The sequence below is a fragment of the Strongylocentrotus purpuratus genome, unplaced genomic scaffold, assembly GCF_000002235.5.
Source record: "Strongylocentrotus purpuratus isolate Spur 01 unplaced genomic scaffold, Spur_5.0 spur5_scaffold_11, whole genome shotgun sequence".
In the NCBI taxonomy this organism is placed as follows: domain Eukaryota; kingdom Metazoa; phylum Echinodermata; class Echinoidea; order Camarodonta; family Strongylocentrotidae; genus Strongylocentrotus; species Strongylocentrotus purpuratus.
Window position 1 is genome coordinate 16,102,683 of NW_022145596.1, and position 12,024 is coordinate 16,114,706.

The 12,024-nt window shown below is 39.1% G+C and overlaps 1 protein-coding gene across 1 annotated transcript; it reads left to right on the forward strand.

Moving 5' to 3' along the window:
* Positions 1 to 6,725: 6,725 nt before the first annotated feature.
* LOC100893777 lies at positions 6,726 to 9,858 on the forward strand. The gene is made up of 3 exons (XM_011670983.2): positions 6,726 to 7,810; positions 8,211 to 8,391; positions 8,615 to 9,858. The coding sequence occupies exons 1-3, from the start codon at positions 6,758 to 6,760 to the stop codon at positions 9,016 to 9,018; spliced, it is 1,638 nt and encodes a 545-aa protein (XP_011669285.1). The 5' UTR covers positions 6,726 to 6,757; the 3' UTR covers positions 9,019 to 9,858.
* The last annotated feature ends 2,166 nt before the right edge of the window (positions 9,859 to 12,024 follow it).

The following is a 12,024-nucleotide window of genomic DNA, read 5'->3' on the forward strand; positions in this document are numbered from 1 at the left end:
CCCTCTTACAACAAACAATGGCTAATCGGTGACCATTGGTCCCCCATGATCCTCTTTTTCATATGTTAACTGAGAGCTGAGTTGATGAGATAACCACCTGTCCAGTGACCTTGCAGGGCGCTCTAATCCCTCCTGTAAACTATGGCAGATAAGCTTTAAAATACATAGGCCTACAAGCTAGTACACATAACAAGAGTATAAAAACATAATGTTAAATAATGAAATTGATACACGACTTTAAACGGTAAAGGTTTATATAATTAATGTATAAATGGAGATTATTATCAAACTATCAAATATGGAATAATCTACTCGTGTTGAGATCTAAGGAGGTACCTTTCCACACCCCTCCGCTCCTCCTCCAACTTCCGACCCGAGCCGGGTCCCTGACACTGAACCGGTAGCCACCCCATTCATCATGTGGGCGACGCTCAGTATAAATGTCACAACATTGTACATGCAGTATAGCTCGAGCTGACATCTAGCTATATCTCGCTTTATAAGGATGTTTATTGTTATTAATCTATCTTCGTCAAAACTACTGCATAGTTTAATCCTCATGACTATTTCGACAAGACGTTGACGGTAAAAGGTCCTCATGCAATTGTCTCTGCTTACCTGTGCTGTATAGCGAATCCGCAACATGTGGAAACGAATATCCTAGTGATATATATATTTCATTGGAATCCCAGAAGCAAACAGACCGGCTGGCCAGTTATGAGATGTTATTTTGCAGTACTGTTGCTTTCAGGTAAAAATTCAATATACTTGGTATATAGTTATGTCGCTTTCTATATGATATTCAAATTGTATATGACGGTTATCCTGTTGTGTGTATTATCTTGCTTGTCGTTTCTGCAATGGCATGCTGATATCAACAAAGACGACAATTATTATGTGACATTGGTTTCTACGATGATATTATCAAGCCTCATAATAGGTGCAATGATGCAATCAGCATTCTAATTAAGCAAACTGTGTGATTATGATGGCTTACGAATAAGGCAATTCGTCTGATAACTTTCCAACATTTTCCCTTCTTTTTTCGTTTTCTGTTTCGTTTTCTGTCATATCGCTTTCAGTATATATGACATTGTATAACAACAACCAGGCCTAGCGCCTATGAATGGAAGATTGTTACTTTTAAATCTGTAAATCAATGACTTTTGTAGTCATGAATTAGACAATAAATATTGGTTCATACAATTACTCAATGAATTGGCATGATATTCAGAATGAGATGTACTCATCGTCATACCCGTTAAACATTTCCATTCCAAGCAAAATGGTTGTGAATTCGTTTTGCTAGGTTGAGTTAAAACAATGTTTCGGGTTTGTTTGTTTGTTTGTTTGTTTGTTTATCTGTCAACTTTTTTCATAAATTTGTGTTTGTTTGTTTGTATGTTTGTTATTTCTGCTTGTTTATCTGTCTATTTCTTTGGTTCGTTATTTTTTCTGTCTGTCTGTCTTTTTGTATATGTGTTTTTGGTATTCTACGATATATTTTGTTACATTTCCTTAAATGATATTCATGATCGTGAATATAGGGAAGCGGGCAGTTCGACCAGGGAGATTCGACATTTCAGCATGCAGTCATACACATTAAATACATTATACTTCATAAGTATGCGCAATATGGTGACTTCTAATCTCAAGGGTGCAAGGTCATACATACACAGCTGATAAGTGAAGTCGATCTGGCTCGCATTCTAGGGCGTAGACATGGACGGCGGCTGGAAGAAATAGAAGGAAATTTTGGGCGCACGTCATATTTTGACACATGCATGCCTGCATCGAAATGTTTTTCATTTTCTACATATCTGGAGGAATTTTTTAAGCGCTCCTTTTTTTTCTAGTTTCGAATACACTTTGAACAGTAAAGTATATGATGGGCTCTTCCCTTTACGACATATTTTTTGTATTTGCTGTTGTTTTTGTTGTTGATTAGTTTTTATAGATAAAATGTTGAATGGCTTCAACGATCATGGTAGTTATTATTCTGTATGTCCAATTTGATGTTGTTTCTTTTCTAGTTTTTCCCTTATTCTCTGCTTCTTATTGATTGAAAAAAAAATCAAAGTAGGCCCTTCTTAGTATACTGATTACAACGTCTATTCCATACATGATGAAGGGTTTGCATCGATCGAATAAGAAACAACGGTCTTCAATGATGCTAACACGCTCTCATTCCTATCATTTAGGCCTAAGTATACGTCGGATTTCGTAAAACGACATTGTAATACGCGCACATTATTTTGATAGCTGATGGAGAGGGCTATTGGAATTACATTGGGTTGATTTTTTTCGAAAGTCTTTGTGATCGTTTTTAGTGAAATATTGTGCTAAGAGGACTCTCTGCTCTCGAGGTTCGTCGCATCTCTACTCAAGAGATGTAGTCCGTGTAATCAAATCATAGTACTCGAATTATTATTGATTTTCATGGAAATAAATAAGTTATGTATTTGGTCAGCGGCCGTTCTCTCCGTGACTCTCTTTATATCTCTTTCTGCCTCTCTCTATTTCTGCCGCTTTTACACACGTCCTCTGCTGTTGATGTTTCTGTCAGTCCCTGCATACCTCCAAGTTTCCCTTTCTCTCTCCTTTTCTTCTTCTTCTTCTTCTTCTTCTTCTTCTTCTTCTGTTTCTGTTAATCTTCAAAGGGCAATGCAGCCTATATCACAAATATCTGTAGAAATCCCCCCCCCCCCAAAAAAAGGCCTGATACTGACTGCATTTGTTGTTTACTTCAATCACCACAAAGTAAGGTTGGCAACTCATTTTAATTTAACCTTTTTATTTTAATAATCAATCAACTAATCATTTTATTTATTTATTTATTTATTTATATATTCATTCGTTCTTCAATTTGTTTGTTTGTGTATTTATTAATTCATTTTTTTTTAAAAATAGCAATGTTGTCCTTTTCTCTCGGTAGGTTCTGAAGTATAATCAAGTCTCCACAACAGCCATACGTTGCTAGGCAAGCATTTTACCTCCATTCCTGGATCACCATGACAACTGTATTTTCTCTAATATCCCTCCTCGTCTGCATTCATCGTGCATCAGGTAAACTTCGCTGTACATGTATCAAGATTGCTCACACCAATGAGATGTCTTAAAGCTCCTTGCTCACACGTATATGTTATTGTTCAGTTCGTGCTCACTTTCGGGCGTCAAATTATGCTTGTCTCCGCTCTTATCTCTCCTTCACTCTCCCTTTCTCTTTCTTGCGTATCCTCATCTTTGAGGTCTACCCTCCATATTGTCATGAAAGGGCGCTTTATCAACGCGATAAATGAAGTATTGAGATCGTTTTTCCAATTTCTTTGTCTCTTTCTGTGCTATTATCTGTATTCAGTTCTGTAAATGACGACCTCTCCCCCTCCCCCTCCCGCTCTCTATTTCTCTCTCTCCCCCCCTCCCTCTCTCTCTCTCTCTCTCTCTCTCTCTCTCTCTCTCTCTATATATATATATATATATCTCTTTCTCACCCTCTCTCTCTCTGTAGTCAACAAAGGCCCTAATTCAGCCAGACAACCTTACATTCTTGAGTTACGAAAAACACAATAAAAATATCAAATTTACAATGAGATTGTATAGTTCAGTTGTTGACTATATCTGCACGACTCTATGTGTTCCTATAAATAGTCTCTAAAAAAAAGAGAGACCGCTCTCATACACTTTTCTCAGCTCCTGTCCATGGAAAGTGAGAAAGAGTAAATATGAGAAGAACACGAGGAAAACTTAAAGGCTAGCAACTAGAGCTGAACAAAAGGGATGACCATAAAGGCACAAATACAAAGCCCCACTGCACGTCTTATAGCTACTTACGCCCTCTATATATCAAACAATGCATAATCGGTGCCCGTTGGTCCCCCATGATCCCCTTTTTCATATGTTATTTGAGAGCTGAGGCGATGAGATAACCACCTGCCAGTGACCTTGCAAGGTGGTATATCCCCCTGGCCAAACTAATACACACGGGCTTTAAGGTAGCCTTAACTTGCAGCGAAGATTAAAACGCATACGGTACAACATGGAGGTGGTATTTACTTTTGAAGAAAATAATTGTTGAGAGTCCATAAAATGTCATGATGGTATTTCTCAATTTTACTTTCTAGCATCTTCAACATCTCAACCAAATACGACCAATCAGAATGCTGCATCATTGTCATCACCTTCCACATCATTCCTGCATTCAACATCGTCCTCATCGACGCCATTGCTATCATCATCCTCACCACCATCATCATCGCCTCTTCTCTCTACCATGATAAATTTAACATCACCGACATCGATGATTTCCCCCATGATGTCGGCATTAACATTCTCAAGTCATTCGCAATCATCGATGCAGTCGCCGACGAGTTGGTCGACGTCGATACGCCCGTCATCAAATCCGACGTCGTTGACAGTCATCGCATCGTCGTCAACGGATTCACTGTCTCCTGCAATGACGTCGTCGTTATATAGAGGTAGATATGCATGAAATGTTGTTATAGTGAAAACTATAATTGACGTTGTGTTAAGTAACAACTGCTCCAGTAATACCACAGTCGTATCGTTGAGGCCGATATCAGACCGACAACAGACCAATCTCCGGAGGAAAAAAATAGTGCCTGGCCAAGCTTAATAATAATATTAATAGTGGGTTCTTGTTTAGCGCTCATGTCTGTCAGACTTACAACTCATGGCGCTCCACAATATTTGTTATTACCCCGGCTTTAGAATGGCTGCCATTATGGCGCTCTAGCATTTGAAGGAATTAATCCTGCCAGGTACCCTCCCCTGGGTCGAGTGTGACGAACTTAGATTGATGTTTTCCCAAAGACATAAGTGCCGCGGTGGGACTCGAACCGCGAAACTTGTCATCCACAGTCCGGTGACGTATCCACTCGACCACGATACCTCGGTTATTGGTCGGTTTGGAGTCGGTTAGACTGTGTGGCTGGGGTTACCCTGTGGTAATTTCGTTTAGGAAACACCTATATTTCAGTCACACCGAGAAATCGACTCCGTTTAACATCATTATAAATCTGTATTTATAATTTATGTACCACGACGTTTGAAGTCAAGTGCTTAAACCACGCGACTATAGGACACCAGTATTCCGGGTATTTTAATTTGGTGTAGTTTGTTGTCAGTCTGGTATTGGTTTCATTTGGTGCCCTAGGGTAATACTATCTACTCACAACCATAACAGTCATTGTTGGTCAAACAGTTTTTGAGCGTCAAGTAACGCCTGGCTGGAATGCTCCCCAGGGAGTGGAGATTGTGCACACAGTATGTGCGGGCAAGCACTGAATAGTATATTTGTAAAGCGCTTAGAGACATTCGTATTAAGCGCTATATAAAAGCTAAATATTATTATTTTATTATTATAAGGCCTAAAAAAAGAATGCTGTATTGCCCTTTAGTTGCCAAAACATGGGGCGGTGAGTCGGAAATCTTTTTTCTTTTAACTTTTCCCCCTCCCTCTTTGGGCTGATATGTTTCCAGTTTTGCTCTAATACATATTTTTTTTTTTTTTTTTTTTTAAGCCGACCGCAGATTTCAAGATTTTTGGGTCGGTCGCAAACTTAAGGGCAATACAACATTTTTTTTAAACGCCTAACATCAATCTGGCGAGACGAGTGCTGGATGTATAGCGCCATCTACCGCAATAGTCAGAATAACACTGTCTTGACAAAGCTGATGAGCGAGGTTAACAAAAAAATTAATAAAAAGCGGAGCACTTTTGCCCTTGCCCCGGACTTGGCAGGTAATCACATGCATTAACCAACGAATCTATATCTCCAAAAAAAGACTGATTTAGCATTTATCAAAACAATATCTTTGTCTTTGAAGAACATTCTTACCATCAGTCAAGTCTCTTTCTTGCATATGGAAATTGAGAAACAGGATTTCTGATTTACTACTTTAATGATAAATTAATCAACTAAAAAGATTTTAATTGACACATGATTGAAAATAAAATCAAATCATGAAGGATATCATGCGCAATCTTTATCGTAGTAGTATGATAATAGTAGTAGTAGTAGTAGTAGTAGTAGTAGTAGTAGTAGAAGTATTATTAGTAGTATTAATATTATTAGTATTATTAGTAGTAGTAGTAGAAGTAGTAGTAGTAGTGATAGTAGTAGTAATCATCGTAGTTCACTTCTATTAATGATAGGAATTCAAACTAAGACTAGTATTAAATACTACATTCCTGTGATGTTATGACACAATTTGTTTTAATGACTTTTCCTTGTATTGACCTTTTTTCAGTTAGCAGTAGTATCCTTTACATTTCTTTACCATTTCAGAAAACCCAGACTCCTATACGAGCTTTGAGATGAGTGACATGTACATCGTGGAGACAGAAGAGATATGGGTATCAACGGTAGACCAAGACATTGGTATCACCTCTGCTTGGCAATCATCACCATCACCACCACCACCATCACTACCACCATCATCATCTACCAGTTACCATGGCAATGCGAGTCTCCCTCCATTCCCGACACCTCCACCACCCGCTATTCCATCCCCTCCGCCCCTTTCTTCATCTTCTGGTGCTATGTCAGAGGCCGCAGAAAGAACCACACCTCCGTATCCGCAGCCCTCTACATCATATTCATCGTATGAATCTGACTTGGTCACGACGGCAATGGTCGGTAACAGCAGGAGTGTCTTTGCCAGCATGTCAACGATGTCAAGGACGAGCATGTCAACGATGTCAAGGACGAGCCAGGCCATTAATGGATCAACGCCGATGTCGGCTACCCAGTCAATGCTCCCCGCACCTGACATCACTTCTTCTTTCTTTTATTCGAACGTGACATCCGTTGTTGACTCGTACACGGTTCTGATGACAGCTTCGGTTGATGGCAACATGTCAGCACCATCTCTTCAACCAACAATGAATTCGACTCACATGTTTTTCATTTCCGGAACGCGTATAACTGCGACCCCTTCGGATTACCAAACCCCACTTTCTACGTCTACAATTGCATCATCTTCAAGCATTCTTTTGAATGCATCCAGGAGTGACTTCCTTTCAGCAATGCCATCCACGCCTGCCTTCTTTACCAGTTCTGTCACTACAGCGTCGCCAAGTCCGTTCACAGAAACCACACCGACAAACGCGACCACCGATGAAGACAAAATCGTGCCTGTTGCATACTACCCGGTACGATGTACCATGATTTTTGGAGGAGACTGTCAGCAAGTCCTCGCTAAGGAGGATGCCTTTATAACCAATTTCATCGAATCAATCTCTTCTCTTATGTCACTGGAACGTTTAAGGATCTCCGTCAACAATGTGAATTGCGGATCTGTTGTCGTTGACTTCACGCTGAAGGACACCATTGAATTCGACTTTGCCGAAGATCTCTACGGCTATATGGATACGGGTAACATCAGTGTGCCCTTCGATAATCAAAACCTGATAGCAGAGACAATCGTATTTCACAATGGCCCTTACGCACCAACCACACCCTCAGGCGGGATCGGGCCGCACCCTTCAGATACCCCACCGGTATCCGATGGCGATGGGGGCGGGCTAACTTTCGAACAGCAGCAGAGGCTGATCTACATCCTCATCGGAGTCGTGGTCGGTGTCGTCGTCTTGCTAGCCATCGTCCTCGTCGTACACCACGTCATGAGGAAGACATGCAGTAAGAGTACGCAGTCGTTCGACCTTCAGGACGAGCCATGCATCAAGCTTACAGACTTCAACATGGCACATACCTGTATTCCAAGACCTCGAAGTATCTACAGCTCCATCGGAGCTGATGGCAGGTTCTTCCGTTACGATAATCAGGAGGTAATTGGAATAAAGGTTTTCTGATTAATAAGCCAGATATATTAGATGGCCATATTTATATAAATCAGGCACAAAGTCTAAGATTATACCTCAATGAAAAACTAAGAGAAAATATTTATTTAAAAAGTAGCAAACAGAAGCCTCTGATGATTGTGACAAGTGAATTTTAGTCAAAATGACAGATGAATTTCACAGAGATTCATTCAGAGATTCATACAATCAAACCTGCTTTAGTGATTACCTGTCTACAACAACCACATTTTTTATTTTTGCCCTTGAAAATGGTTTCTCATTGAAACATGTACTAAAGGAACCTGTCTTCAAAGACCACTTTTTATGTTTCCCTTGGGCGGTCGCTTTAGACAGGTTTGACTGTATTAACGGTTGTGTTTATTTGCAGGACATTGGAAACCCACCAGGCAGTCCGACATCATTCATGTATGCCGACTCCCAGGACATCAAGGAACACTATCATGATGTCATTGACCCTGAAGTTCATGATCCTTTGACCTCTGACATGCAGAATCAACAGGACTTTGGACGTAGCGGGCTCCCTGAATGGAACCTCCCGCTGATAGATGGTGAGAAATATTATCCAATGCTTGTAAAGGTGGGGGGGGGGGGGGGGGGGGAGGTGGGAACAGCATCAAACTGAATTATAAATTAATCATTGGAATACCTTAAGTATATGTTAATAAAAAATATGCAATTAAAAGTTGATAGAAATTAAAAGAGAGGAGAAGCAAAGACAAGAATTTTATTGAAAATTCATCAAGTATATGGACATGACTTGCTTTCTTATAGGCGCTCCTGCCGTATCGCCAGATCTTTTGACCGCCATCGAGTCGCACCATTCAAGTCAACCATCGACATCGTCTGATACCTTCCGACCACCATCCACCTCTTCGTCGACGCTCAACAACCCACCAGTTTTCTCTCCACCGCCACCACCCGCTCCCCCTCCTCCACCGCCACCACCGCTGCCCACCCCTATCATGCAAAGTGGAACGCTCCGGTCTCGACAGAGTTGCGACGCGAGCTCGGAGATGACCGACTCATCGGGCGATTCCAACACACTGACAAAGGGAAGTTCTGATATTGGAAACTCGATGATGGGTATTGATAATCCACTGATGACCCCGGAAGAAGATTATGATATCCCAGGCCCAAGTACATCCGGTAGAATGTCAAAATATGTAGTGCGTTAGTACTCTTATACTTGAGAATGTGTATGATACCTTGATTTTTGATAATATATTTTGGAATTAGTTCTTTAAATTCGTTGCCGAGGTGTTACTACTCTACAGGCTCGGGCGCCACATTCCCTTGCATGTCATACCTTGGTCATGCCCAAAAATGATTGTCCTCGGTGAGAACAAAATCAATTAAATTCATTTTCTCTAGCGAGAGGAAAGGCATTTATATGTCACATTTTGTCCACTTTTGTCCTAAAGAGACACCAAACGGAATGTCGTCATCTTGTTTAGATGAGAGATCACAAAAGCACCCGCGTCATTCTATTGAAATAATTATTGGTATCACCGTGATAATTTAGATGTTATAGTAAAACAATTTTATAGATAAACATATATTTTTAACATGAAAATATATATATGCAAGTGATTTTAGTTTATGTTATTATACTTCGTTCATTCAAAAAAGAGTTGAAAAACTTAAACGAGATACAAAAAAATTATAAAGATTTGAGAAGAGGTGCCAAGAAAACCAAATTCGTAGAATCGTCCATGAGATATGTCAAAATTCTATTTTGTCATGAATTTAATCGCAGTAGCACGTGCCTTAATCTTTGTGTTCACGATGTTAGTATCTAACCATAGTAGACTAGAATCGATTTATGTCACTGTATTGCACTGTAATCTCTTCATTGGCTGATTGATAAATGACCATAGAAAACACGTAACATATAAGTACGCAACAATTTGGAAGTTCATGATAACGTTAGCCTAAATTACATCATGATTACACATTTATATAGTACTCTTGACACACCCTTTAAATAATTGTCCGTTATGGTTTATCCAGATTTTTTAATAAATATTCAATGAAACGAGTAAAAAGAGGATGGAAAGAGAAAAAGGGAGAGAGAGAGAGAGAGAGAGAACAGGGGGGGGGGGTTACTTGTTTAGGCCAAGGATGGAGTGCATACACCGAAACGCGTTCCGATCTTCTTCCTTTGTATGCGTGATATATAGTTATGTTATACTCTCATCAGTTTGAAATTGATTGATGCCAAAGGAATATAAGATTTACAATGTATATTCCTTATCTTGAAGATGCAGATGTATACATCTTGTATATTAGTACGGTTTACGGGAATGCCTTGGTCTTGCCTCACTGTGTGTGTGCGTGTGTGTGGGGTGGGGTGACTGTTTTTCAGGGAATTATTGTGTGTTTACCCCCTTGACTCCTGGAACCGTGTGGCTCCTGTATTAAGCCTATGGGGATTAAACAATTCAGTAGCCAACGGGTTAATGATCTGTTCATGTATAGTGATGCCGTGTTCTCTCCACAAGTGGTTTATCTCTATCCAATAGGGGACATGCTCTTATGTTGAAGTGTTAAAGCCCCTCTAAAGTGTTGGGAGCCCCTACAAATTTGATGCAAATTTTTACTTAAATTGTATCATAATGTGAAAGAGGATGTCATTTAAGACACATTTCTGCAAGGATTTTCAAAACAAGTGTGTTTGAAGTCGAATATTGATGAAAGAATACAACATTTAGGTTTTATGCGTACAACAGAAACCTCAATTTGTTTTATATTTATTTATTTATTTTTTTTGTTTTGTTGTTGTTGTAGGGGGGGGGGGTTCTTTGCAGAAGTGTGTCTTAAATGACATTCTCTTTCACATTATGATACAATTAAGTGAACTTTTGCCATCAAATGTTTGGCGAAGTTAAGGCTCCCAACACTTTAGAGGGACTTTAAGTTATGATACATATCATGAGAGAACGTGTAATAACTGTAAAGACTTTGTCATGGGGAGTATGCACTATCTTCTAGGCTATTAGTTACTTCAGATTATTATGTACACCTTTATTTTCGGAATTCAGTACTCGTGTTATGTATTAAAGCCCGCAGGTTGAGTTCAATTTAGAAATATAATTTGTATATTTAAAAAGTTTGAAATTCCATTCGTTAGTATGTACCTAATGTTTAGATAAATGTATAGTATTTTCAATTTGCTCACAATAAAAAAAAATTAAAAAACCTGCATCTAGATGAAGTAAAAAGTACTGTTAGGGACGTTATTACATTATAATATTATCTGGAAAATTTAGTGGAATAAAATCTTATATTTCAATTGTATGGATCGTGTCATGGTAGTAGTATTTTCAATCTTAGGCCTAGTGCTGCTTTAAGGGAGGAGGGGAGGGGGTCATTATGGTTATAAGTACAGTCATTTTCTGTCGTCACTATCGAAAAGCGCCCCTTCCCCTCCTTAAATGTTCTACCGACACCCCGAATAATCATAACATTGTGACATGAAAAATAAAGCAAAAACAAGATACATAATATTCTTATGACATAATGAATATTCTTTATTACTTTTGATGATTGTCCATCGCGTTATTGCTCTCCACCGTACATCTATTATATTTACACACTAAGTACCTATACGAATACATCGTCACTTATTTTGATTTTTAAAAAATATCTCAAGTACACCCTGTACGTAAACTGAATGAAAGAAATTGTCCCACACTCGTACTAAAATGCCTGAAACAATTGAAACAGACTCAAATATGTGATCTGATATATGGTATACAAAGTACAAAATGTTACATTATTTATAATCACTATTGATGGTCAGTAAACGAGATTTAAATGTCTCTGTTTTTCACATTGACCTTTTTCTACGTACAAGCCTATCCTTCCAATTTAGGAGAACCCGGTATTTGGATTATCGCTGATTGCTGGTCAATTAGCAAACTAAATAACCGTAGATAGATATTATACTGACAGTGAGCGACAGAGGGCGGGGTATCGACACAATGCAATAACCGTACCTCTAATCGAGATATGGGTACTCTAAAAGGCACGGGCCAGAGCAACGTTTGATTTTAGCTTTTACTTTTTTCAATAACTGATGCACACTAATCAGGAAGAAAAAAATGGAAAAAAACTTGTGTACCAAAATACAACATCGAGATTATAGCATACACGGCAAGACAGTGAAAGACTCTACTCAC

Coding starts and splice junctions, on each gene's coding strand:
- LOC100893777 (XM_011670983.2), top strand. CDS start 6,758: ATGTCGGCTACCCAGTCAATGCTCCCCGCACCTGACATCACTTCTTCT. Junction 7,811..8,210: donor TCCGTTACGATAATCAGGAG/GTAATTGGAATA, acceptor GTTTATTTGCAG/GACATTGGAAACCCACCAGG. Junction 8,392..8,614: donor GAACCTCCCGCTGATAGATG/GTGAGAAATATT, acceptor GCTTTCTTATAG/GCGCTCCTGCCGTATCGCCA.